We start from the raw sequence: 27,645 nt of genomic DNA, 5'->3' as shown, positions 1-27,645 counted from the left end.
TTTACAAAGGCAGCTTCAGGGCCCTGCTCAGCACAGAAATGGCTGCACACCATTGTGCTATGTGGACTCCAACTCCCAGACTCCCCCAGCCAGCATGCGCTCGGCCACTTCAGAACCACCCGAATTCATGAATCATGACATCCTCCAAGACCGAACAAACCTGGAGCTTGGCCGCAGAGTTCATGAGCAAGGCGCCTTCTTTTTCATGCCCTTCCTGCCCTCTGGGCTCGGCCAAGGAGGGGAGAGGAAGGCGACGTGCCTCTTCAAAGGACTGTGCGGAGATTAGGCAGGTTGCGCCACTCCTGGGAGAGGGCTGGTCCTGAAGAAAGCCTGACCCGGAGACCTGAGCACATTCCTGGCAGGCCTTTGGTGACACATTAACTGCTCAGAAGGGGCCGCACGGGAGGGAGCCTGCCGCCTGCAGCTGCCGTGGGGTGGGACAGGGTGGGAAGGAAACCATCAAGAAGGCTGATCTGCTGTTTGTTTCCACAGAGCTGGAGGTCTGCCCCACCCAACTTATGTCCAGGTCACAGGAACAAAAACAGCGAAAGCAAGGGTGCACTCAGGAGTCAGAGCCCAAACGAATTCTGTCCCCCCCATCATGGGTCACAAACAAAAGGCAACCGTTCTACTTCGCTTGGCACCCAGAAGAAATAGAGAGGTCTCCATGAAGCACTTCCAATGTTTAAGGGGAAAAGTCTCAATTTAAAGCCAATCATAGAAACATGGAAAGCTGATGGCAGAAAAAGATCTAGTGGTCCACAAAATTTGCCATTGGAGTTTGGTTTTGTTTTTAATTAATAATTATTTTAATTATTTTTTATATTTGATTGATTTTTTATTTTTAGTATTTGTCAAATGATGGACTTATGTTTATCTCCCACAATTACTGATGACTTGAACCACTACTTCCACTGGAAACTGGCTCCAAGCTTTCACTCCTCTTTTTCTGTGAAATAAGACTTTCTCGTATTATCTCTGAACTTCCCTCCTCTCAGGTTGAGGTTATGCTGCCACGTTCTTGAGTTTTTGCTTAATGGCCTGAGAGGCAGAAACGGGGCAGGGGAGGGAGGGAGGGAGGGAGAGAGGCTTTGTGCAAGGGAAGACTTGGGGGGGGGGGAAAGAGCAGGACAGACCAAAGCCCGGGGGCTCTGCCATGCACCCGCAGCCCCCCTCCCTCGAGAGAAAGGCCACCAGCACATTCTTGGTCAGGGTACAGCAAGTGCTCTCAGAGTCAGAGAAGGGAGGGGAGGCAACGAGAGGGCAGCCCACCCAGAAGAACGAGTCCTGGGGCATTACCGGCCCCTTGGCATGTCTGTAACCCACTTACATCCCCCAAGAGAAAAGCGATGCTTTGGAAGATATGGAAGATGACCAACTAGGCATCTCTGACCCTCCTCAGGCACAGGAGGGCTGCCTGTGGCCCATGCCTACTCCAAGCCAAAAAATGACCCAAAGGTCTGTCTGGACTAAAGTGACTCTCATCCTCCCTCTGAGAGCAGAGAACAAACCTCTCTTCGGATCAGGCTAGGGACAGTCACCAAGTCACTGCTGGTTTCAACCGCAGGCTGTTAATGGCCCCCCACCAGCCCTCAGTCAACTGGCAGCTGTCCTGCTACTGGCTCCAGGCCAGATCCTGTCCCAGCCAGGTCCCATCCGGCACGGAGTAATGGTGAGCCAGAGCTCAGCGGGCAGGAACCATTCCCTTCCCAGCAACATCCCCTTGTCAGGGGTCTCCATCCCGAGCTTGAACGTAATGGGGGCTCAGGGCTGTATGCTGCGGTTGCTGAAGAGGACTTGCGGAGCTGCACGGGAGTGGCAGAAGATCACAGTGGCAGCCTCACACAACGGCTGTGAGATCGTCTTAGGTCGGGTTTGCAGCTCAGGGGTGTCAAGAGACAAAAGGAGAAAAACCTGGCCCAAAGGAGAAGCCGGGAGATTCCGCCCCAACTGTCCGAGTGCTGCCTCCTTGGCTGAGCAAAGGCCTGGAGGATGGCCAGTCACACAGCAGCACAACTGCACAACGGCAGGCCAAGGAGTCGGCTAATCCGCTGGATGCCTGTCAACAGCCTTCCCTCTGCTGGAACACACGGCCAAAGGCTTTTCACCCACAGCAGCCTCTTAAAAATTGACCACAGGAGCCGCAGAAGCAATTGGGGCATGCTTTAAAAAAAAAAAAAAACAGAGGATTTCTTCTGGAAGAAAAATGTTTGGCTCCTGGGAATGCAGGTAGAGAGAGAGACACATTTCTGCAACTGCAGTTTCAAATGTTGGTGTCCTGGCTTGGATAGCTGGCCAGAAAGGAAGTGCTGACAGGTCCAGCTGCAGGGCATCCAGTTTTTTGTTTTTTAAATGGAGCTGAGGCTGGATGCTGACCCCCCACAATAGAGCTAGTCCTCCATTTACGACCACAATTGAGCCCAGAATTTATGCTGCTAAGTGAAAAATTTGTTAAGTGAGTTTTCCCCCATTTTACAACTTTTATTGCCATAGTTGTTAAGGGAAGCTCTGCAGTTGTTAAGTTAGTGACACGGTTGTTAAGTGAATCTGGCTTCCCCATTGGCTTTGCTTGTCAGAAGGTCGCAAAAGGGGATTGCGTGACCCCGGGACACAGCAACCGACATAAATATGAACCAGTGGTCAAGCATCTGAATGTAAATCATGGGGATGTTGCAATGGACATAAGTGTGAAAAATGGTCATGTCACTTTTTTCAGTGGCGTTGTAACTTTGAACGGTCACTAAATGAACTGTTGTAAGTCAAGGACCTTACCTGTAAAGCCTGGCAGAGTAAAACTCAAGCCATTTCCACAAAAGTCCCTCCCTCCCTCCCTCCCTCCCAGTAAGAGGGTAGAGCCAGCCTTAAAGCCGTCCTGGTTGGGGCAGATTGTCTGGGACGGATGAAGCCGCTTCCAGCTCATCTGACAAGCCAATGAAAACAGCTCCTGGCAAGCTGGCCACCCTGGAGCCTCAGCTTGGGAAGCATCCCGAGATCTCCCTGCTCCAATTTTCCCCATAGCCCTGTCAGGCTAAGGATGATGGGCCCAAAGCCACTCAGGGAGCTCCCATGAATAGATCTGGCCCACTGCACGACACCTGGGTCACCCCCTCCTTCCTCGCTCTGTCTATTCATCTATTCATCTGTACCAGATGTTAGAGGCAACACACATCCTATTTAAAACAGCAACAGACAAAACCAGCAAAACACAACCGGATCCGAGTATCAGGAAGAAACCATTTCCTGATGAAAAAAAGCCTCTCTGTCAGGGAAAGACTATCCCAGAGCAGCAAGAGGGGCCTCCCTCTGAGAGAGCCCCCCAAAGCCCCCCAACCTTTCATGTGGGAATTCCTTCCAAGCTCCCATGTGCAGCATGAGCAGTAAATCTCTGACAAGGTCACCCACTGGTGCCCTTTGAAAGGACCCTTCAGAGCCGCAACACGAAACACAGGAACGACAATCATTTGTAGCTGCTATCTTAAGTTGGGGGACACTCCTATTTCTACCCGTTCCAAACCCTTGAAAGCCAAAATGGCTTTCAGAGCCATCACTTGGGGCACCAATGAAGGAACCCAGCTGAAACTCCCAGATGAACAGAGTTGGAAGGGACCTTGTAAGTCATCTAGTCCAACCCCCCGTCCAAGCAGGAGACCCTAGGCCATTTCTGACAGATGGCCGTCCAGCCTCTTCTTGAAAGCCTCCAGGGATGAAGCTCCCACAACCTCCGAAGGCAACTTCTGTCCCATGGGTTGAGCTGCTGGGCCAAGCAGAAGCCCTGAAGGCATGCAGGGAGCATCAAAAAGGAAGGCTACAACCCGGCCATTACTTGCTTGACTGGCTCAGCCAGACCCTTTTCTGCCCCGGCCATTTGTCCTGCTTTGTAATTCACAGACTCAGAAGAGGCCACCGAGGTCCCAGGTCAGAGCCGGAACCCAGATCCAGGCATCCCGACCACACCTGCCGTCTTCTGCTCAAAAACATCCAGAGAAGGGAGCTCATTAAACCAGGGGTGAAATGCTCCCGGTTCGGACCGGCTCGGGCGAGTAGGTAGCAATGGCAGCGGGCAGTTCGGAGAACCGGTAGCAAAAATCCCTGCCCCCACCCCCCATGCCGCAGGCTGAGCCCCGCAATCATCCGAGCCTTTTTTTTCTTTTAAATGGCTCTGACCAGCCAAGCTCTGACATCCCAGCTGAGTTGCCTGCTAATCAGGCAACTCAGCTTGGATCACCAGAGCCATGTAAAAGAAAAAAAGTTTCTTTTTTTCTCCTCCCACCCCTCTCCCAGCCTCCAGCTTGCTTACCTTAGCTGCTGATCGCATGACGATCGCAATCCATGCATCAGCAAGCAACTGAATCTCCCTGCCTGCAATCAAGCTCATCGGTAAGCAGGTCTTTCTGCCTGCCTGCCTGCCTTCCTGCCTTGACTTGTGGACTTCAACTCCCAGCAAAGCTGGCTGAGGAATTCTGGGAGTTGAAGTCCACAAGTCTTAAAGTTGCCAAGGTTGGAGACCCCTGTTCTATTGGGTAAGTTTTTTTCCCCTTTGGGAGCTTTAAAAAAAAAAGTTAATTGGGGTTTTTTTTAGTTGTTCTTTTTTTAGACCTAGCCATTTAAAGTTTAGGAAGTTTTAAATTTAGCTGCTTTTATATAAAAATAAAAATAAATAAAAATAAAATAATATTTGTGCAGCTTTCTGAGATTTAGTGTGTTTCTGTAGTGTTTCACTCTAACTACACAAACACACAAAATCTCCAAAGCTGTATGTGGAATTTTGTGTGTGTAAAGTGTGAAAGTTGGTTTTTTGGGCTTTTTGTGGCTGTGTGAGGTTCCTGCTTGTTGCGGGGCCATTTTGAGTCTAGCACAGCTGCTTTTACATTGTGGGTGAGCCAGTTGTGTTGTGTTGTGTTTTGTAGGTTAAAAAAGGGCAAAGAAGTGACATTGACTTGGCCATGCCCACCCAGTCACCTTACCACCAAGCCATGCCCACTAATTAAGCCACACCCACAGAACCGGTAGCAAAAAAAAATTAGATTTCACCCCCGCATTAAACCCTCTGGCTCCGAGGCTCTAGTACTTAAACCCATGGGGATTTTTTTTCTCTTGGTATTTAATCAGGCTCTGCTTTGCATCAAACTTCAAAATGCTTTCCAGATCGTGGAGCTTTGCTTGATAGGGAAGAGGGCTTGATCTTCAGATACTTCAATCTCACCAAGTGCCCCTTAGTTGTCTTTCTTCAAGACCAGACATATATGTCTCTATAGCTATTCTGTCCATCTTTCTTCATCAGGCTTCGCTTCTATTTCCCCGTTATCCTTACTTCACAGAAGAAAACACAGCACCCAAAATGGGACCTGGCCATCACACCAAACTGACTTTAGTAATTAAATAAATAATAAATCCTGTGATTTTTCTCACTATGCAATGAAAAATTATCAAAACAGCAGACATTAAATTTTCTTCAAATAAAACCAGTACTGAATCAGTACAATTCACCTATATTGAATCAGTACAATAATACAGCGTAAGGACAAGGTAAGGAACAGAAAAGTAAAAGCAAAATCTCCATAAATGTTTAGATTGCCTTTTGTTTTTCAGGAAGAATAAAGAGAGAGAGAAAATAAAAATCCATTCTCCAGATTTCAGATGCCATAGACATAATTTGCTCCAGGCTTCACCACCAAACAATAGCTCTTTTGTCTCCAAAGCCATCCGAACAATGATGTCATTTACCATAGTTGCATAATTGACTTTGCCTCTATTTGTAATTATGCAATCGGCATTTTTACATCATTTGAGCCACTGAAAATTAAGCGATGACATAAACAGGGAAGTATGCAACTCTGCAAATTATCCAGATTTATGAAGGTGACCGCAATCACTTAACTTTAGACATACCAGATATCTTTCTCCTCTTTAAAGGGAGGTTTTATTTTACTGGAAGAGGAGCCCAGTCTATACTGGGAGGGGAGGGTCTCAACGGAATGATAATCTGATGAGCTGGCTCCCCCGTTCATAATTTGACCTCCCTCTTAGTCCTTTCAGGATATTATTAACTTTTGTGCTTTTTACAGGTTTTCAAAATAGTCTTTTGTCACGTCACATGGAACGCGTAAACAGACAGACAGACATTGATAGATGCTATAACATGCCTATATGAGTTGCATGTTCTGAATTTCCACAGTCGCAGCCCTCCCAGGCTATCCAGAAGCGACAACAGGAGCCCTTTGACCTACCGAAAACAGGAAATATGCCAAGATTCATTAACGGTCTTGAAGAGGCGTTGACCAGTTGCAATGCTATTGCCACATCCCAGGCACTTCCAATCTTCTTCACCTACATGGAACACAAAGAACGGACACTTCAGCAGATGCTCTTTCAACGGCAGGTATATGGGAACAGGGTATCATGAAAGTCCAGCCTTAGAAAAAGACCAGCACTATACGTGGGTTTCTTCTACAATCTGTTTCCTATACAGTCGGCCAAAAGAAAATTATTGCTGACAAAACTGCTCTTATCAAAGTTGTGACTCCCAAAGTTTCACGTTTATATACTGGCTGCATTCCTGGCCTACTCAGTTTTTATGAAGACTATACTGGTGTAGGTTTTCATGGCTGGTAGCTGTTGGGCAGTGTTGGGCCTCAGGGTATAACGACCCTGGTCTAGAGAAGGGATTTCCTCCCTCTGAAGATGCCAGCCATGGTTACCAGTGAAGCATCAGGAAATGTTTTTTGTAAACCATGGTCTAAAACTAAACCCTGACATCCAGCACTGTTCGAACTCAATAACACTGTCAAGAATGTTGAAGGGGAAAAAAAGATTTTGAAAATGGAGTTCACCGTAGATGGCTCTCACTTGCTCACAGCCAATGAATGCATTCTGGCTAATCTGCTGATGGACCTGCAGGGGAACATCAGTGCAACCTAGAATTGCACTTAGTACAGTGGACTAAAGTTTTGCTTGCTTTTGCTTGCTTGCTTTTGCTTGCTTGACTAAAGCACTGTTATTAACATCTGCTGCCTGCAATTACTACAAGTTCAAATCTCGCCAGGCTCAAGGTTGACTCAGCCTTCCATCCTTTCTAAGGTGGGTAAATTGAGGACCCAGAATGTGGGGGCAATAAGCTGACTTTGTATAAATATACAAAAGTATAAAGGCTATTGCTTAACACATTGTAAGCCGCCCTGAGTCTCCAGAGAAGGGCGGCATATAAATTAAAGCAAAAAAAAAAAAAAAAAATCCTAAAATATCTGTGTCTACCGATTATTTCTCATCGTGCCAGCTTGCTTTGCTGGTTCAGACAAAAGCCTTCTGCTGGGCCCCCTCCAGGCCCTCTCCTGCCATGCATGAGAGTGAATGGGAGGAAGAGCTGTGAAGCAGGAAGCCCCATGAAATCCTTTGTTATGCCCTACATTCATCTGAAGAGCCCTGGCTGTGCCAGAGGCAGCCGTGAGAATTCAGCAGTTTCAGAAGTAAAGTATTTTCTGCAATACAATATTAAAAGCGCATTACCCCTTTGGGCTGGATTACATTCATTCAACTAGGGGTGTTCCCTAGAGTTGGAATACCAGTAGACGATTTTCTCAGAAAGGGAAATGCAAGCAAGCTTCCTTTAAGCTATAGACCAATTCATCACTGATACTACAGATCTGAACCACGGTTATGTAACACTGAAAAGCTGGCCTTGTGAAACAGAATATTCTGATTCACCAGATTGAATTCAGTGAATGAAACTCCATTAGGCCTCTTTTTAATATTGCATAATTGGGCTCATAAATGTGCAAGTTCACCTCTCTTTATGTCACTTATTTTTGTGCAGCTTTTTATTTAATCAACAGAAACTGTCTGGAGGAAATTACCAGCTACAGAGGGCACCGTCTCTGATTTTGTTCCAATTTGTAAGGGAAAAATCAAGTGTCCCAATGTGGCTTTTGTTCTGCAGAATTTAGGTTTGATAACATCTCAGAGGCTTGCAATCAAGATGATAATGCTCTAGCACGGCTTTAGGTCTCAGATTAGAAGGAAAGTTGGTTACTTGGTTGGAAATGCAATATAGATCTAGTCAGTATAACAGAAACCTTATTGAGACACAGATGATCCTGAATCCACAGTTAAGACAGAGAGGGATTTACTGGGAGAGAGAGAGAGGGTATCAATCCAGGGGTGAAATGCTCCCGGTTCAGACCGGTAGCAATGGCGGCAGGTGGTTCGGAGAACCAGTAGCAAAAATCCCTGCGGCCCCCCCACCACCACCAAGAGGAGGAGAATAACATGGTAGGGAAGATCTGAGGAAGGCAGGATGAACATCAAGACCATGGGAGGTGTGGTGGGAACCCATGGATGGGTCCCTCTTGAGAGCACTGGGCATGCCATTTAAGCATAATCTGAATGTCCAGCCCAAAGGGTAGTCTTAGCAGGGTGGTCTTTTCCCTGTAATTATTGCTTTTCCTTTCTTACTATACTTATCTACTTTCTGTTCTTTATTCCTCAAGAATGAGTCTAATGCTATGTAATCCGACACAAATATTTTAAATGTGTATGAATACCTGAAGGTACTTTGACCTTACATTTTGACATACCTCCATGGAAGCACATACTTTTCAGAATGAGATAGCCATATACTTGAAAGAGAAGCAGTTCAAATGAATGCATCTGCAAGAGATGCTTGTCATGGAGTTGAAAACAATCAGAAAAGAGAAGCACATCCTCTCCCTCAGAGGATGACTCAGCTGCTGACCTCTCAAAGTCTACCCAAACATTCAGTCAAAAATCTGCCTTCCCTAAATTAAGCCCCTTAGCCAATAGATCTTGAGTCTGACACCCCTGTACTAGGTGTTCCAAGAAAGCATTTGCTGACCAATTGAGAGCAATAAGAAGAAGGGTTTCATGGCAGGAAAAGGAGTCTTCAAAATAAGAAGGCATTCCCTAAACAGGAAATATTAAAAGCTGCATTGCAAAACAATTCCTGTAAGCAGAAAATGGGAGAGGAGCAGATAGTGAGACTGTACAAACAAATTTAGCAAAGATAAAAAACCCCAAAGGATGGAAAAGGAACGTCTCCAGTGATGAACAGCCTGGAACTGAAGAGTTCCTCACGCTCTGCAACTGGAATACCATTGTAGCTGCTCTGCTAACATCATCTGTTCTGATGGATTAGCAGACCTGGAGAACTGTTGATGGACATTATCTGTCCAACACCCCTAATCCATGATCATGGATGAATTCATGAGTCAACGGTATGATTGGCACACATTTGTTTCTGTCTGCCTTGGAGTAGTCAATTGTTAACAGCACAACTCTTTTCTAGGCACAGATCAGTAATATGCCCTGTGCAAGTGTCATTCAGGGTTTTTCTTTTCCCACAGATTCAAAGCTGGTCTTTCATGTATGAACCTTTCTGTAGGAGCTCTTTCTAGGTCCCACCAGTATAGAAATGTGTTCCTTGGTGTAGTTTACAGAGAGTGGTGTTTCCTCCATCAGCTATCATTTACTCTATAAGTGTTTCTCAACCTTGGCAGCTGGAAGGCAGGGGGACTTCCATGCTGGCTGGGGAATTCTGGGAGTTGACGTCCACCCGCCTTCCAGCTGCCAAGATTGGGAAACACTGGTATAGACTCTTTACTTGGCCAAATGAATCTTTGTTCATTGTTCCAATCCTGGTATTATTTTTCCTCCTGAACTACTATAAAGTTGCATTTGCTGCAAGACACATACCAGACTGTGTTCAGGAAGGAAAGGAAACATGCCATAATCATTAGAGATCATGGTTGCCGTGTCAGGTTCCCTGTTATTTCAATTTCTTAAAGTATACCAGGAGGCAGACATTTATTTCTTCTTGCTTCCTTCTCAGCTTTGCAAGTTAGCTAAACGCATCCTTTTGAACCTCTCCTGCCCAAACCCTTTTAAGCGTTTCTATTCACTCGCTCGATGAGCTCATTTCTTGGAAACGGCTATTCTATATTCCCCCTGCAGCCTTTCCAGCGGCCTCTGCTTCCTCGGCAGGAAGCAGTCATTTAATCACCCACAGTGGGCAACGCAAGGGGCTCTAAGGCATCCCCTTCCCAATCCTAGCCAGATGAGGGCTTACTCCGAGTAGAACATGCGGCCCTTGTTCCTTACTCTTCTGCACTTGTTTTGTCGAGCCACCCAAATCTGTTGGTGCTCCCTCTTTGCTGGCTCAGCCACATCCCTGGAGGGTTCACTCGAACCCTCAGAGAGAACAAAATGCCAAGACCTTACAAAGCCTCTAGAATAATTCCACTTCCAGCCTCCAAATGCTCTAAAATGAAATCCGAGGCAAAAGCCCACACAGTACAGCTGTAAAAACGATCACCTGGGCTCAGAGTCGCCCAATAATACAGAACCTGGATAAGGTGAAATGCAATTATGGAGCATGGAAACATTTGAGACTTTCAATCCACTTTCCAAAGAACTCGGAACAATCATACACGAGGCAGGTGCCACACAATCTGTTTATGTATATGTGTATCTCTCTATCTCCCTAAGACCTAGATAATGGCCGTCTACTGTTTAAGGACCCAGCCACTTGGCCGGAGCTGCACGTGCCTTTTCTCAGCCCGGGTGGGCTTTTCCCTCCCAGAACTCCCCAGCCGAGGTCGAGAGGCGCAGCCAGGAGGGCGCCTCTGCTGGGACGGGCGCAGGGGAGGCTCCCCGCAGGGTCCCCCCGCAAGACGGCAGCCACGGTCACCGCTGCTCCCCGCCAGGGTCTCCGCGCAGCCCCCAAAGACCCCCGAGGCCCCACCCTCCGGCAGGACCCGCTCTCTCTCGGGGGGGGGGAACTCCGGGCCAGGGGCGCAGCCGAGACCCCCGACCGAGCGAGGAGCGTCCCGGCGGCGGGAGGGCCCCTCAGGATCCCCCCCGAGGACGCGGCGCCCGGGAAACCTGAGCGGGACTCGGCCACGCGCCCCGCCGGACACCTGGCGCCGGGCCAGCCGGCTCCCCCCGCGGCCGCCTCCTTACCCGCCGGCGCGGCCACCCCGCCGTCCATGGCCTCCGAGCGTCGCCTCGGCCACCCCGCGCGCGCGTGACGTCACCGCCTCACACACACACACACACGCCGCCCCCTCCTCCTCCTCCTCCTCCTCCCTCCCCCCGCGCTCGCCAGCACAGCGGACACCGCCAGCGACGTCGCACCTGGACCTCCGGCCACGCCCCGCCCGGCCCCTGCCCTCGCGCGGCCAATGACCGGTCCCGCGCCGGCTCCGCCCCTCTTCCCCGCCCACCGCTTCCGACCAATGGGGCCGCGGAACGAGACCTCGCCGCCCCCCTCCTCCTTTTAACTTCTCTCTCTGCGCCGTTCTATCCCCGCCCCTTGTTCAGCCGGGTAGCCAATCGGCGCCTGCCGCTCCCGCCGCCGCACGTGGCTGAGGATGCGAGCGACTCCGATTTCGGAAACGAGCGAGTCGGCGCCCGGCTTGAGTTCTCCCGATGCTGGACCGGGAATCCCCTCCCGGCTGCAGGGCTTTGCCAGCCTCGCCTGGTTTTCCCCGGACGGAGGGCGTGGAGGTCCGGCCCGGGGCCCGCTTCACACCCGGAGATGCTTCCCGCAAAGCCTTAAAACGCCGGCTGACTTAGCGCTGGCGGATGCCCGGAGCTTGCAAGAGGGAGGCAACGGGGCTGCTGCCCTGCTGAGCAACCCGCGCGCCTTCTCGAATCCGGCAAGGCCAAGTTCGTGCCGGAAAGGCTCCCTTCGAACGGCCTGCCCCAACCACGAATCGGCGCCTCTGCCGCCCAAGAGCGAAGCCGTGTGAAGCGGGCAACGGTTGCTTCGAGGGCCCGCTTGGCTGGGGGAAAGCAAGGGGGGAGGGAGGGAGGGAGGGAGGGGACAGACCCGGAAGCCTCCGCGCTAATGGGGAGGCAGCGCCACAGTAAGGGGGCCTACCTGGCTCTGCGCTCCAGCCCCACCCCCCGGGGTGAAGTCCGGTTGGGCAGGTGGCCCTAGGGAGGAGGAAGGCTCCGAGAATCGCTGGGAAATCCCTGGCGCTCCTCCCGATGATCAGGGATGGGGCTCCCCTTCCGCTCCCAGCCATTTGCCAGGCAGGAAATGAACTCCACACAGCAGTAGGATAATGTAAAAAGGTGTTTATTCTGACTTTCACAAGAGTGAAAATTAGCGAACAGCAGTGTTGCACAGTGGTACCATACTTTGCTAACCACAAGCCAAGAGGAATTTGAATAGATGGTGCAGAGGAAAAAAAGGGGGGGAATACAAAGAGTGTGAGGCCGAGAGGGCCATGAAGACCAGAGGAAGTCCAGGGGTGGGTCTGCTTATCAAACAAACGTGACCGGAGGGGCCAGTGGCTCCCTGAAGCCAAGGAAGCCCAGAATCTGCCACAATCACAATTCAGCCAGAAACTTTTTCAGATTCTGTGGCAATTGTGTTCCCCCACCAAAAGCAGACAAGCCAGAAATAATCCCAACCCCAAAGACAATGGACCTTGGCCAGCACGGCCAATCCAACCGTCAACGTCTGACAATTCAATGCTATCCCACTATCACAGCCATTTGATTGTTTGTATAAGATTGATTTTAGAAATCCAGCTTTTCCAATGTGATAAAATTTCTAGCAAAGGGAGAAATAAAATATATTTTATTTTACAATGTTACAATGCAACTGAATGTTTTTTTGTTGACAGTAGGTGGCACTGATTTTCAAGGGATGGAGCCTTCTTGCTACCAAGTCTGATTTTGTGGACAAGCGATGGAACATTGCTGTGTGGAGCTAGGTCTGCCTTCCGTGCTGAAAGATCAGAGCCAGGATAGAATTTGGGCCACAAGAAAATTCACATTTGGTATCTTACTTCTTCTGTGAAAGGAAACGGTGGCGACATGCATCTTGCTCTTGAGATTTCCAACCTCGCCGCCCAGATCACAGCTACAGGAAAAATAAGCCTCAACCTCAGTGGGGTCTGACCAGCAAGCCTCTGTTAACATCCAAAAGACCAAAAGAATTGCAACATAAATACGTCCTTGAGAGATACTCTTCGTACAAAAGTATTGGCAGTCGGTCAAGTGAATGTTGCATCCTGTGGGCCCAGAAGATTCAACCGCAATTATTTTAAAGCATGATTCTTCCTCCGCCCCTTCTGTAAAGGGTTCTCCAAATGCACCCAGTACCATCATGTGAGACGCTCTGTGGCTGAAGCGCTGTTCAAACCACTGCTGCATTGGGCCCATGATTACCCTTCCAAAAAAACGTGTCTTTGGTAATGTGAAAAAGCTCACCCACCAATGGCCCCTTGGCCACATGCAAACCGTTTAAGCAGAATTCCTTGCTCTTGTCAAAAATGTACAGCTTCCCATTTGCGTAATAATCATAATTGTGAGGGGGAGGCATAAAATACTCAGCAAATTACCCCGTTAGAGACTGTCCTATACTCCTCCCAGTTAACCTATTCCAAATATGGAAAAAATGTACATTTCAGGAAGGAGAGTTGTATATAAATAAGAACAGCAGCTGGAATTATGTCTACCTAAATTAAAAGTTGATAGCTGCTACAAACCCTTTAAAACACTGCTTTTATCGGCGAGGAAGTGTGCTGCAGGACAGCTAACAGCCCCTCCAAAACCCTGAGATGAGAGATTCTGCCCCTCCCCGATTCCAGTAAATTTAGATATGCTACCATTTTAGGTTAAAGAGTCTTTTATCCTTTCATTTTTGTGATTGCTGGAAAAAGAAAGATGGTCTTTTATCACTTGGGTATGTAACAGCAGGAATGGGACACAATCCTCTTCAGCCAGATGTCTTATCTATAGAAGATATTACCTGGAGTCAGTTGGCTTTTGAGCAAGATGTACAGCTGGGTTCTGAAGTCTACTGATCTCCTTTCTCTCGCTGCTCTTGAGACACAAGGTAGTGGGGTATGTGACGAGGTCCATTGCTAGCCATCATGCCTGATTCCCTTGGGGGTAGCATCTCTTCCAGATGTTTGGCACAAGATTCAAACACTCCTCGTTGAGATACGGAGCTCAAAGCTAGGGTCACAGTTCCAGCCAGATCCTTGTGTGAGTTATGGCTGAGCTTCAGAAAACTTTAAAAAACGTTAACTCCATAGCTCTGGAAAAATAAGAGAGACTCCTCCTCACACGAAGACACTGGTGGCTTTTAGGAGCCCATCATTAGCTGAAGAATTGGACACCAAGAGGCAGACAGGGAGACAAGCAGCAGTCTGTGGCTGATTCAGAGCTCCGCAAGGTATGGAGCCAAGTTAAGCTATCAGGAGCCAGAACATGATGACCAGGGCCACGAACAGGAAGAGGCGAGAAAGAAACTGTTCATCCACATACTGAGGAGTCCCTGGAACAGCTAAGGAAAGCGAAAACAAAGCCCAGTTATCACCTTTCTGTTAGAATTTACCAACAGAACTTTAAGTTTTTCCAGAATTGGAGTTCTAGGTGTGGAACCTAAAGCTGTTTTATTAGAAAGCTTCCCTTAAAATGGAGTCCCTACAACTGTCTTGTCTTCTTAGAAATAGATGCGTTTTGGAAGGAAGACCTTCTTCCGAGGGATGTTATGGGCTCACTTCTCATTTAGTCACTGTAGTTATGTTAGTAATACAGTTCCTAAGTGAATCTGGTTTCCCCATTGACTTTGCTTGTCAGAAGGTTGCAAAAGGTGATCACATGACCCAAGAACAATGCAACTGTCATAAACGAGTCACTTGCCAAGCATCTGAATTTTGATCATGTGACCATGGGGAGGCTGCAATGGTTGTGTGAAAAACGCTCATGTCACTTTTTTCAATGCCATTGTTAACTTCAAATTGTTAAGTCGAGGACTACTTGTATTGTAAAAAAAAATCTTAATTCACTGGAAGGAGATTTCAATTAAATGTCAGAAAATGTCTACAAGCCCATTGAAGAGTTTAGCCAATGACCCAGAGAGATAATGAGCATCCCTTCCCTGGATATGTCCAAAGGGAAACTGGATGGACATCAGAGGAGAATGCTTTATGGTGGATTCCTGCCTTGGATTCCAGAAGAGGCCATGGCTTTTGTGCATTAGCTGTTCAGGAAGGCCATAAAAACAATCAGTGCAACAGCTTGCCTCCAGAAGGTGTGGGTGCTCCAACATTAGAGGTTTTTAAGAAAAGATTGGACAGCCAGTTCTCCAGATTGGTGTATGGTCTCCAGTTTGGGCAGGAGGCTGGAGTAGAGGACCTCCAAAGTTCCTTCCAACTCTGTTACTCTGTATTCTTCCAGGTTTTGCAAAGTTCTCCCAAAGCAGATGTCCCTGTTCTCTAGAGCAGGGGTCTCCAACCTTGGCAACTTGGCAGCCAGAGGAATTCTGGGAGTTGAAGTCCACAAGTCTTAAAGTTGCCAAGGTTGGAGACCCCTGCTCTAGAGTCTGCTACAACTCATCAGATAGTGACTCTGAAGAGGGCCATATACAGTACAGATGCTCATCGGGCAAAGTGAGATGATGAGCATTGATTCAGGGATGAATAGTTAAGCAAAACAGATCAGAATACTTGGCTGCACAACAACTGAAGCTCAATGGAGCAATGCCCAGTCATGATTAGCCAGGGTAATTTTATTTAATTCCTTACCTGGAGGGGGTCGCCCATCGTTTATATTGAAGGCTGTAGCAAATATGCCAAATGGAAATGCTCCAATTCCAAATGACATTTGGAAGCCTCCATCGCCAAAACCAAAACCCTGGAAACCCTAAAAACAAAGAAAGAAATGATCAACATGTAGATATGTCCTAGTTTACAAACTAAAACCTGACTGGCTGCAGTCTCTTTACTAGAGGGGCTTCCAAAGTGTGTGCTGTGAGAACATTGATCTGAAAGTAGAATCCCAGACCAAATGACTTTATGGACCTGGTTCCATTTCCCTTCCAACAGAAGAGAATAAACATAGCTCAGGGATGAACTGTGAAATCCTTGGTGCACTTCAAGCTTGGTGGTTTGTGTGTAGATGTTTCATTACCCAACTAGGGAGCATCATCCATGCTTCTTTGGCCTTGCCTTCTTGCATTCAGGTGGCAATTATTTTCTGCCATCCTTCCATACTTGGTCTCTGGATAAAATCTCATCTCTGCAAGGCTACGAGTGGAAAGGTATGTACGTCTTGGCCACTGTTATTCTGAAACTTTTCAATTCGGGGGGGGGGGGGGGGCTCCCTAAGAGAAGCAGTGAGGGACCTCTGCAGAAATACAGTGACAGTAGTAAAACCTCAGAGTGTGTAATCCCTTGTTCAACAAACGTTTGATTACATTTTATTTCATTAAATGGGTCCATCTGAAAAGGTGCTGCAGACTCCTGATGCTTGAGCTAAAGATCATGAAAGTTTATGCCTTTAACAGAATTTGTTAGCTGTGAAAGGGGGCTACAGAGTTCTGATTTTCAGGGCTTTGTTACTGTCCTCTCATGTGATTGTTTTGGGTGCAAGAGTATAGCGTGTTTCCAAGTTGACAGCATGTTAACTCCCCCAAGACTTTAATAGATAAGCACGATGGTTCTTTGCTGGTCAGAGGTTGCAAAACCTGCCTGAGCAACCTGAGCTTATCCCCATAGCAAACAGAGCCTGAGGATCAGAGATCACCTTCAGGCTGGGTAAGGCAGCCTGTGCGCTTTGCCATGGGAGCTTCAGGCAGAAGCCATGCCGAAAAGGTGCCCTCCACCTTCAGCACCTGATTTAATAAGGCATTGGCTCTCCAGGGAGTAGAGGATCGAAGTGCTCCTTAATCACCCCCAGCAGAGCTGTTTGTTTGATGAAAAGAAACCCAAGAGCAGCCTCTGGAGGCTCCCGCTGACTTGCATGGAAACAGGCAACTCTTTCGTCAGGCCAGGCACACTCCCCAACTCAGGGCTACGAAAGATTAAACTACTACTCCAGAGTCTGCTATTTATAAAATCAGCATTCACAATCTTTTTGGACACAACTTGCTGGCACCTCATGTAATGCAGGCTAAGTTGATACCCACTATATTTTAAAGCGGAGTTTCCAACCTTGGCAACTTTAAAAGTTGTGGACCTCAACTCCCAGAATTCTGAAATCACTGTCTAAAAGTCACTGCCTAAATCGGAGTTGTCCAACCTTTGCAACTTTTAAGACTTATGGACTCACAGAAGAGCTTTGCTGGCTGGGAAATTCACCCATTTTAAGAGTAGTCACACTGCAGCTGGAAGTTTGCAAAATCTACACCAGAGCATTATTTGTATCAGCAATTTAACTCACTCTCTACATAAATGGTCATCCAAGATTTAATTTGGCTTACAAAGACCTGAAGCAGACAAGCCTGAAAGATCTCCCAGCCACCAATGGCCTTGCTGCATTTTCACTCTGCACTTCCGAGAAGCACAAGCCCCTCCCATAGTCTCTGTACTCACCCCTCTGTTTTCTGGCTCAGGTCTCTGGCCTTGAGGTCGAGGTGGCGTTTTCTCCCTGCAAGACACAATCCATTATGGGGCTTAATGAGGATATTTAGCAGTTGGCTGCAGGCCCCAACAGGGAGTATCACCTCCGTGTTTCAGCAGACCCTGGCCCTGAGAACCCCACATAGGCTGGTATGAGCCATGTATGAGCAAACAGCCATTCAAGGAAACGTCTCTATCGTTACTGATTGTCTTCTGAAAAATCCCAATAAAGTTCCAAAAAGACAAAAACCTCCTCGATATCTGTTTTTTAAATTATTATTTCTAAGTTCCAAAGAAAGCTTCCACTGCTCAGTAATGCAGCTGCCCATGGCAGACTTGGACTATACCTGTGAAGCTTACGTAATGCTAAATTTGTCCATCCTTCAGATTCTTTCTTGCCTATCCTACTAAGATAGGGAGAGGATGGGAGGAGAAATCCCCAGAATCAACCTTGGCCATCTTTGCTTGTTGATTCTTGGCTTGTGAGCCTTATGGGTTAACATACCAAAATGAAGATGTGGAACACTATTTCCTGTCTCCAGCCTTATCATGTGAAGCTACATAGGACCCCACCCAGAATGCTGCAGCCAGGGACCGGCAGCACATGGAGCAATCTATTACCAGTAAGAAACATTTGAACGGTGAGATTCTTACAGGTAAGAAAAGGTTGCAGAAACCTGAAAACTAAATCTGAGTCAAAAGTAGCCAGACAGGTTTTCTTCCATGAATTCCACTTGAGGAGAACTTAAAAGCCAAAGGCTGTTCCCAGGAGAGGCCGTCTTACCTGGGGTCCTGTTGTCCAGTGCTGCCCCTTCCATAAAGTGGTATAACTTTATCACGGCTGATTCCTGCTTTACATACAGGGCACACCTGTCTGTTTGGCCTGGTCTCCAGCCACTGAAAAGCAGAAAAGAGGAATGGTATCTGGTGAAAACCTGGACTACAACAGAAGAATGCCTCGCATCTCCCAGGCCTTGGGGTAGGGAGTCTGTGGAACTCTGGTGTGGTTGCTAGTTGTGTGGCTTGTCTAGACACCTGGATTCTTTTTCTTGATTTTTCTATTTTAAGCATAATCACTTAGGAGCCGCCCAGAGTCATTTTGGAATTGAGGACCTCCTAAATGTACTAAATAAATAAAAAATAAAAACATGGAATACTACAAAGATGCTACCTATTGGCTTTACGGGTAATCCTTGTTTAGTGAGCACAATTAGGACTGGCAATGTAGTCATTAAGTGAAGAAAAAAAGGTGACCACGACTGCACTTATGATTTTACTTCAGGTTTCCTCTGCTTTACAGCATCAGGATACAATGTCAAACATCTGGCTGAGCCCAAATGGCTGAGAAAAGGGGAAATCTTACAGCCCTTTTTTCTCACTCCCCAACCCTTTGGAAGGCTCATTCTGATGCTGGGATAAGTAGCAAGAAGATCACTGATGTTTGTATTCATTGGAGAGAAAAGGAGTATAAGAGACTAAGCCAGCACACAATAGGAATATACATGGAAAGGAATGCAATGGTGTTTAGGAGGCAAATAAAAGCCTTTAGTGTGAAACTGACTAGGGTTTTGTCAATTTCAGGCTGCAGCTGCAAGGCCCATTCTAATCAAGGTCACAGAGCTGAGCTTGTTAACTTGCCGCACTACAGAGAAAAGCAGTTCAGGACAAGAGAGCTTCTTTAGGCAATCTCTCAGGGATGGGGGAAAAAAAAATGGGTCAGGCATAGGACAATAAGTACTACCTGACTGTAATGGTGAACATGGACTGAGAAACACTTTTACATTATAACTGAATTGTCATTTTCTGAGGCAGTCGCTGAGGATAGAGTTGATGAGGATACTGGTACTGTTTGCAGGGCCCAAAGTGTCCAGCTGTTTCCCCTCCCACAGAGTTCCCAACACTGTAAAATAATCCTGGTCTGGACAAAGGCTTGGCACTTCCATAATTCTACACTGTTGGGATTATGGAGAGGAGGAAAGCAATGAATGATTCGTCTGCAAGCCTTTCACCCAGTGGGAGATGGGTCAGCACCTTTTCAGACATTAAAAACTAAGTATGTCTGTCTGTCTGTCTCTGTCTGTCTGTCTGTCTGTCAGGCCCAGCCGAGAAACGACATAGAAAAATCCAGCCAAAGTTCAGTTCTTTATTTGTTCACACCAAATAAGACAGAATCTTGCCAGACTAAACTTTTGCTACTCTCACCCGAAGGGATGTATCCTGGGAGATTCCTCCGAGTGGCTATTCCTCTGTCTCCTATCCATCTCTGGGCTGTGTTGCCTCTTTTCTCACCTCCCTCCTTGGAATGTGCTCCCTCCTTCCTGTGAAACTGCTGCTTCCACAGTCCATCACACCACCTCCCTCTCGGTAGGCACAATCCACCACAATATCTCACCTTTCTAATCTGAAAGTTCACAAGATCCTTATGTGAGAGCGTCAACATATCACAGTGTCTTATTTGCTGTTGGGTGGTTGGGAAATGTGATTTAAGTCCCCCATAAATTCTAAGAGAGGTCTCCTAAAACCATCTAATCTGCCATCTTAAGTATTAATCTAACCTACCTCACAGAATGACAGAAAGGATAGCCAGAATATGTATCTTGAATGCTCACTGTTACTAAACAGTGGCATCTCATCCCTCTTTTCATAAAAGCCGCCAAACAGTAGATTGCCAATAATTGCATGGTTAACGCTAATTACCAAAAGGAGTTGCCTTGGGGAGGACGCACAATCCATTTAGAATTGGAAAGGCATACTGCACCTTCCCAGAGTCCCTTGGGAAACCAAGAAGGTGGACTGGGTAGCCAAAGCTGATGAAAGACAAAGCAAAGCAGAACCAGCCTTACCTGGTGTAAACAAGGCCAACTGCAGGGATTCCCAAAGTGATTTGTTCATAGAGTAGAATGTCCGCAGAGGTGGCAGTGGGGAGAAGAACCAACACATTACACGTTAGATGTGGACAATCAGAAACCTGAAATCCAGATCTGCAGATTCGCCTCTCGGATAATACAATCACAGCATTTTAAAAGGCAACAGCAAAAGCAGGATTTTCCTGCTTCTTTAATAGCTGGTCTTCCAATTTATACAAACCGGCATAGACATTTCTTGAACTAAGGGACTCTAAAGTGGAACTCTCCTTATTAAGAAAGCATGAACTGAACTCTGCATAACCGAATTCTGAATTAACTGAATTCTGTAGAATAAGGAAAAGAACACCTCCCCACCCCCCACCCCAGGAAATACAGTGTGATACACAGCCTGAGTAATGAAACGACAGCACACACCGAAGAAAAGGACAGGATTACTTGCTCTGCCAAGTCTCAGATCTTGGCTCATCAGCAGGGCAGATTCTTGAATGCATTCTTACATGACCCATAGCTGTTGCACTAATGTCACTAAGATATTTCCACCCCTGTCAACTGTGGGTACTACTTCTGGAAACCCAGGATTAGTTAAGATAGGATGTTTTTATACTGATGTGAAATGTTATACTCTGGCAGAACCTGTATATATTTACAAGGCCCTCCAGGAACTCCAGTTTTGTAATCCAGAGTTTGGCACATTGTCTTCTCCACTCTTTCATAACTGTGGCTGAAGCTCATGGCCATTATACTGAGAGAAAACCAGAAAGTCTAGATTATGTGGCTGGATTTGGAGCTTGGGTACAAGGCAAGATTGTTCATTCTATCTGCTTTAAATTCAACACGTTTTGTTTTAGAAAAGGTAGGAGACGAATTTAAATTGAAATATTAATTCAGAGTGAACAAATACCATCACAATTGCATGTTGAAAACTGGGAGTGATACTGACCAGAAGAGGTGGCCACACAGACTGATCACAGCATCCTTGGCGGTGTCCAAACAGATGTTGCATTCAAATGTGCTGTCCTGACCCGTACTGTCCCCGTTGCTGCTGTTCCCACTGGTTCCACCTGCACTGGAACTTTCTGGGGAAGCTGAAGCCGCAGGTCCTTTGCTGGCCATTCTTGGCTTCCAGTTAGGAAGTCTCTGGGAAACTGAATCCTGGCAGAGCAAATAATAATAATAATAATGAGTTAGAAACAGAACTGAAAAAAAATCATCAAATGATTCAAAGTGCAGATTTTGTGCAAAGAAACAGTAGATCATGTACTTGGCTTGTGCAAGAAGATTGCACAAACTCATTATAAGCAACAACACGACACAGTCGTCAAAATGATTTGCTGGGGCACCAATAAAACTTATCATTTGCCAGTAATGAAAAAATGGTGGCAGCTATTAGTTGAAAAATAGTCAAAAAATGATCAGAATAAAATATTGTGAGATTCTGAATTCAAGCTAATAAAGTCTTGGCTCATAACTCCTGAATCAACTATATTTGGAAAAAAAACATAATTGTGTGGATAATTGATGGGGCAATACCAGAGAAAAGTAGAATAGAAAACAAAGGACTGGAGAAGACCACAAAGTATCAAGATCTGAAAATAGAAATTGGAAGATTGTGGCACCAGCTGTGGTGATTTCAATGATTATTGGCACACTGGGTACCATACCAAAAACTCATAACCAGAAAATCTCTGCACTGACAACATTTCCATGTGCCAATTGCAAAAGGCCACACTGCTTGGATCCAAGATAGTACCCAATAGTGATAAGTACCTTGGGGGCAATTCCAAAACTTTTGGAGCACCACTTGAACACCACAAGCATTGACAAAATCACTGCTAGTCAACTGCAAAAGGAAGTTTTACTTAGAGCAGCTTACATCCTGTGAGGATACCACTAACACCATCAGAAGACAATATTTGCCTATTCCAGATCCCTGGGAGGACTCGATAGGTGGATAAAAATGCCAGATCCAGTCTGAACATCTGGCTGACTGTGAAACCAATCATAATAATAATTCAAAACCATAATTATTTTGCTAACTACGCCCAGAAGATGATACCCCCGAGGCTAGTTGTGCAATAAGAGCACTTACAACAGATCTTAAGAGTTTAGAACAGGCAGGAGAAATCCTGACGGATTAAGAAACAATCAAGTCTTAATATGAGAATAAGAATCCCGTGGATGCTTTTTATTCAAGGTAATTTCTACCACAACACTGAACATGCCTGTTTCTAAACGCTTATTAAAGTTCGTTGCATGCATCAAGAATCTCTGCATTCTATAAATATATAATAATAAATATTACATCTCCACATGTTGCCCTTTCCAGAGAGCCCAGCAGAGCTTATCCGTGACAGAAGAAAGCTGAAATATGGGTTTAACAAAGTAGCATGAAAAACAGATAAATTCTCTAAAATGTCTAGCATTCAATAAGATATGTACAAATCTTTAGAGAAAGAGTCTTGTTAGCAGAGACCAGTCAGCAGCTGAAAGGAGGGTGGCAGGAGAACAGGAAAGCGCTCTTGATCATCAGAGGCAGAAAGGGAGCTTAGGGGCAGCTCCTTGGATGGCTGGAGGAACAACAGCCCAAATTCCCTCATTCAGAACAGTTCGCACAGGAAGGAGCCAACTCCAGTTAAAGGGTTAGGTTCCCAAAAATCTGTCTCTAAGAGACTGGGAAAGGTGCAGTGACTGGTTCTCCCTTCTGTATTTCCTGCTTGCCCTGAGGGTAGATAGGCCGAAACCCTGAGACGTCTCCTACCTTCTAAAATGGTCTGGATTTGACTCATGAAGCAAGCCTGCATTCTGAAGTGGTCTGGCCTGAAGGAGTTTCAGGATGCTAAACCTGAGCAGCCAGAACACAGAGCGCTTGGCTCCAGGGATGGAAGAGAACTGCAAGGGTACTAGCCGTAGCTCAGAAAATCTTTTGATCACCACTGCTAGACAAACAAACACCCGCATCAGGTTTTTCCCCACCTTTTCTGATTTAATTCAGCAAATGGAAAGAGCAGGGATGGAATGATCAGTTGTACAAAAGGAAGCCAGTCTCTTGACCCAAGATGAATGTTAGAATTATTTAAAATTCACACATAGTTGTGCTGCAACACAGCAATCAGGTCTTAACATTTTTCTAGCTGGAAATAGATCTTTCAATAGGAGAAAATGGACTAAATTGAGAAGAATGTGGCACTAAATTTGTGTTTTTCTGGCTTGAGGAAATTCCTCACAGGGATTTCTTCAGTGACAGATGCACCTGACAGATCTGAATTCCATCTAGGACAACTGAAAGAACCTGAAAGCCAAGAATTTTCCAATAACTATTTCTGAAATTGTTGCATTGAGAAACACTGCATTCTTAAAAATGCACTTGATACAGACTTAACATTACTTTTAAGGACCCTTCACTACATGTATTAACATTAGCTAATTAATAGCTTTTTTTTTTACTTTTCTAAGCCAATATCTATATATCTTACTCTGGCAAGCTCCTCCCCTCCCCCAATTTGTTATAAGCGATCAGGCAGAAAGGCTCTGAAAAGCCTGCAACACAACAATCCCAGGACAGGGGCTTAAGGTAATGGTAAATATAGGTAGTCCTCAACTTACAACAACAATTGAGCCCAATGTTTTTGTTGCTAAGCAAGACAGAGGCTAAGTGAATTCTGCCAGATTTTACAATCTTTCTTGCCATCGTTGTTAAGTGAATCACTGCAGTTGTTAAGTTAGCAACAGGTTATTAAATGAATCTGGATTCCACACTGACTTTGCTTTTCAGAAGATCACAAAAGGAGATCACATGATTCCAGGACACAACAACTATCGTAAATATGAGCCAGTTGCCAAGCGCCTGAATTTTGATCACGTGACCATGGGGATACTGCAAGGGACATTAACAGTGCAAAACGGTCGTAAGTCACTTGTTTCAATGCCGCTGTAACTTTGAACAGTCACGAACTGAACTGTTGTAAATTGAGAACTCCCTGTATGAAGAAATCAGGAGAGGCCTTGGAGCCCTTTTCCCAAATAGCCCATCTTATTAAAAGGCAGGCGCTTTGGTAAGCTGCAGCTCCCTTCATCATTTCCAAAGGGCAGCTGATGGATAACAGAATGTTAGCCAGGCCAAGGTCTCCTCCCACACTCAATGCCTCTAACAAAGGCAGCTGTGGCTCACCAAACTTTTTAACCTTTTAATAAAATGTGAAAGGCAAAAAAAAAAAAATTGCTCAAGAACACACAGTAACACATCCCTCTGTAACAGTGAGATGGACAGCATATAAATTAAATATAGAGCCCTGGTGGCACAGCAGACTAAAGCACTGTTATTAACATCAGCTGCCTGCAATTACTGCAAGTTCAAATCTCACCAGGCTCAAGGTTGACTCAGCCTTCCATCCTTTCTAAGGTAGGTAAAATGAGGACCCAGACTGTGGGGGCAATAAGCTGACTTTGTATAAAATATACAAAAGTATGAAGTCCATTGCTTAACACATTGTAAGCCGCCCTGAGTCTCCGGAGAAGGGCGGCATATAAATCAAATTAAAAAATTAAAAAATAAATAAACAATGCACCTCATGAAAAAAGCCAAAATGCTGCTAAAAGGTTTTTTAAATTATTATTACTGCTTAATCTACTGTTTTGTCTGTCTACAGAGGAAAGCTGCGTTTGGGAAAACTAGTTTCGTATTGTGTTTCTCAATTCAACAGTATGACAATCTCAGGGATCCCTGGAACAGAGCTACGGTTGGGCTGCTGACCCACCAATAGGAAATGTGAGCTGGGATTAGGCCATCATAAAACAGTTTTACTCTTAGTTTTACTTAGTTTACTAAGTAAAAGTTTTACTAAGTTTACTAAGAGTTTTACTCTTCTGATGTAAAATCTACATCTTTTAGATTGCATTAGGGTTCAGTACACGAAGAATTGCAAGATATATTATTTTTTGTTTTCACATAGAAAACAAGTGTACTCCCAGACTCTCTTATGGCAATACATCAAAACCTAGTTAAAGAAGGGTGCCCTCAGCTGTTGCGACCTCACCTGAAACAAGGCTGCTGCTCAAAACTACTGATCAAATCTTAGCTAAATAACATCCAAACCTACAGCCTTTTAAAGTCATAAAATACTTGGGGATAAGGACGACTTCCTTCATTTTAGCTAATACATTCAAATACATACAGTAACAACAATAACCTCTGGCCTGACTCACCTGAAGCAATCTCTGCTCACCTCCTATGCAAATATTTCCAAGAAAAACCAAAGCAGCAAAGAAGACGTCTGTATCTTCCCTCAGCCCTGATGAAAATGTCCACCCACAACCAGCCACAAGAAATCCAGGGAGACTTCATGCCCACAGTATCCAAACACAAGTGGAGAAAGAGAAGATCTCTATTTCAACAGATTTTTTTCATTCAATTACATCATGCAGGATGCCCCCAAAGGACAACATCACAATCTGCTAGCAAGCATCTAACAGACCAGCTTTGCCAGCTCCGAGCTCTCTTTAGTGACGTCAAAGTGTGCAATTTGAATGAAAAAAAGGCAATAGTGTGGGCAAATGTTTCATGACATCTTGTGCTTCCTCCCCACAGAAAAAATATTCTCTACACTCAGATATGGGAGATAATTTTTTAAAAAAATATTTAATTTAAATGCTTTTTCTCTGTGACTGAAGCTTCCATTGTGAAATCTCTACATCCATGTTACTATTATTTGACTCTTTGGTACATTAATTACTGCAATTATTACAGTTGAGATGGGCAGCCATAGAAGCTGAATAAATAAATAAATTATAGCCCTTCAGGCAACGAGTCTTAAAGCCATTTTCTATGCAAGCGTATGATATGTATTTGGAAATAAATTCAGTTTGTTCATTGGAGCTTTGTTTTTAAAAACAAACAAGGAAGAGGAGGTAAGTGGCATTATTCCTTATATGTAATCTTTACATTAGCAATAATTTATGTACAATAATGTGATCATTTACCCGTACTTATATACCAGCATCAAAACATTAGGTGAACCCTGTACCACTCACTAGGAGCAAGCCAACTAACTTTTAGAATAGGACTGGAAAAATCTTAGATGGCACAAAAGGGTCTAAAATTCTTATTCCGAAAGTAGTAGTGCTGAAATATTTAGGCACCACCTGACTCTGGATGATTTACAATACAAGGGGGGGGGGAGGAAACACCCAAAAATAGTGATTTACATAAAGAGCAACTGGATTTTTAAAGTGAATCTTAGAAATTCAAATATCCTTCTACTTTGTCATAAATTGTACTACATTCTAAAAAAACCTAATGTTTAGTTGCAAAACCATTCTAAATGTTAAACCCCAAGGAAGGGCTATCCTGGATCAAGTCTGAGAGCTCCTCTGGCCCATGGAAGTCCACGCACAGCCATCCCTCACGACAAATAGTCACAAACGGCTTCAAATTCAAAGCCGCATCTCGAGGCAGTGAAGAGTCCATCATCCCCCATGAGACAACCTGAGTTTAATCCTAGAAGTTTAGAAAAGTGATTTTCACCAGCTCTGGCCTCAATGCGGCCAATCCTGAGGCTTGTGGCTGATGGAACGAAATGTTGGCTTGTTCGAAGAGTGAGATGGAGGTCGAGACTGTGAGGTATTTTATCATGATACATTATTATCTTCTTCCTAGCCTTCTCCCCCCCCAACCCCCACCCCCACAGCTGGAGGGTCTGTTCTCTTTCGTCGGACCCAGCGGCTGTTGACCCACTGACGGTCAGAGGGACGGATCCAGCGGCCCAGGGGCTTTGGGGCCAGAGCCCACCGTCGCCTCCTCACCTCAGGCAAGAGGGACGAAGGCAGAGAGGATAAAAGGACCCTCAGCACACGGGCGCTGCCTTTCCAAGCGCCCCCTCCCCCACCGACCCCCTTCCCTTCCCTGCCCCGCCCCCCCCCTTTCCCACGGCAGCCTCCCCTCAGGAAAGCCGCCCCGCGCCCCCACTGCCCTTCCCGGCGGAGGAGCCCCAGCCCCACCCCGCTCAGGGCCGGTCGGTGGGGGGCGGCTTCCTTCTCCCCGGGGGCTTCCGGCCGATCGGCGAGCGCTCCTCCGGCAATCCCCGGCCCGTCTTCCAAAGGCCCGCAGACTCCTCCCGGCGCCCCCCCCCCGCTCACCGGAAGGGGCCACAGCCGCCGCTCTCCTTCCCGGACGGCGTACGCTTCTTTCCCCTCCCAGCCGGCCGGAAGTGAGGCCTGCACCGGAAGCGCCTTTCGCCCCCGCGCCGCCACGCGCCACGCGCCGAAGGTTCCGGCGGCGAAAAGGATCCGTCCGCGCGGCCTGGAAGAAGTTCACGGAGCAGCGGACTTTCCTGACTCAGATTCCCGCGGGAGGCCGCGCGTCCCGCGTTCGCCCTCCCCACTGCCGGCGCGCCTCAGCGGCCTCCGGA

General features: G+C 46.3%; 2 protein-coding genes across 6 annotated transcripts in view; both read right to left on the bottom strand.

Annotated features, from left to right (window-relative positions):
• The window catches only part of LIMK2 (LIM domain kinase 2), a 48,546-nt gene extending 37,361 nt beyond the window's left edge, over positions 1–11,185 (bottom strand). The window contains exons 1-2 of one of the 2 annotated variants that reach the window (XM_034438490.3): positions 10,972–11,185; positions 6,228–6,327 (exon numbers count right to left, since the gene is read on the bottom strand). In XM_034438490.3, coding sequence (XP_034294381.1) covers positions 6,228–6,327; positions 10,972–10,999 — 128 coding nt within the window. In that variant the 5' untranslated portion in view covers positions 11,000–11,185. Of the gene's footprint in view, positions 1–160; positions 386–6,227; positions 6,328–10,971 lie in introns of those variants that run through there. The other variant, XM_034438492.3, reaches the window with a different exon arrangement.
• Positions 11,186–12,078: 893 nt separating this feature from the next.
• On the bottom strand, positions 12,079–27,642 carry RNF185 (ring finger protein 185). Of its 4 annotated transcripts, none has more exons than XM_034438486.2 (7): positions 27,374–27,642; positions 21,183–21,394; positions 20,219–20,237; positions 18,160–18,272; positions 17,349–17,403; positions 15,561–15,678; positions 12,079–14,317 (listed from the first exon to the last, which is right to left on the bottom strand). In XM_034438486.2, exons 2-7 carry the CDS (start codon positions 21,353–21,355, stop codon positions 14,220–14,222), a joined length of 576 nt encoding a protein of 191 aa, XP_034294377.1. In that variant the 5' UTR covers positions 21,356–21,394; positions 27,374–27,642; the 3' UTR covers positions 12,079–14,219. The 4 variants fall into 4 exon arrangements, with proteins under 4 accessions (XP_034294377.1, XP_034294378.1, XP_087736740.1 ...); XM_034438487.3 differs by having other exon boundaries at positions 27,236–27,414; XM_087880614.1 differs by lacking the exon at positions 27,374–27,642 and adding an exon at positions 27,041–27,081.
• Positions 27,643–27,645: the final 3 nt, after the last annotated feature.

Source organism: Pantherophis guttatus, chromosome 17 (genome assembly GCF_059756535.1).
Source record: "Pantherophis guttatus breed Tessera chromosome 17, ASM5975653v1, whole genome shotgun sequence".
Classification (NCBI taxonomy): domain Eukaryota; kingdom Metazoa; phylum Chordata; class Lepidosauria; order Squamata; family Colubridae; genus Pantherophis; species Pantherophis guttatus.
The sequence above is the reverse complement of the archived record's forward strand: the minus strand, read 5'-3'. Positions and strand labels throughout refer to the sequence as shown.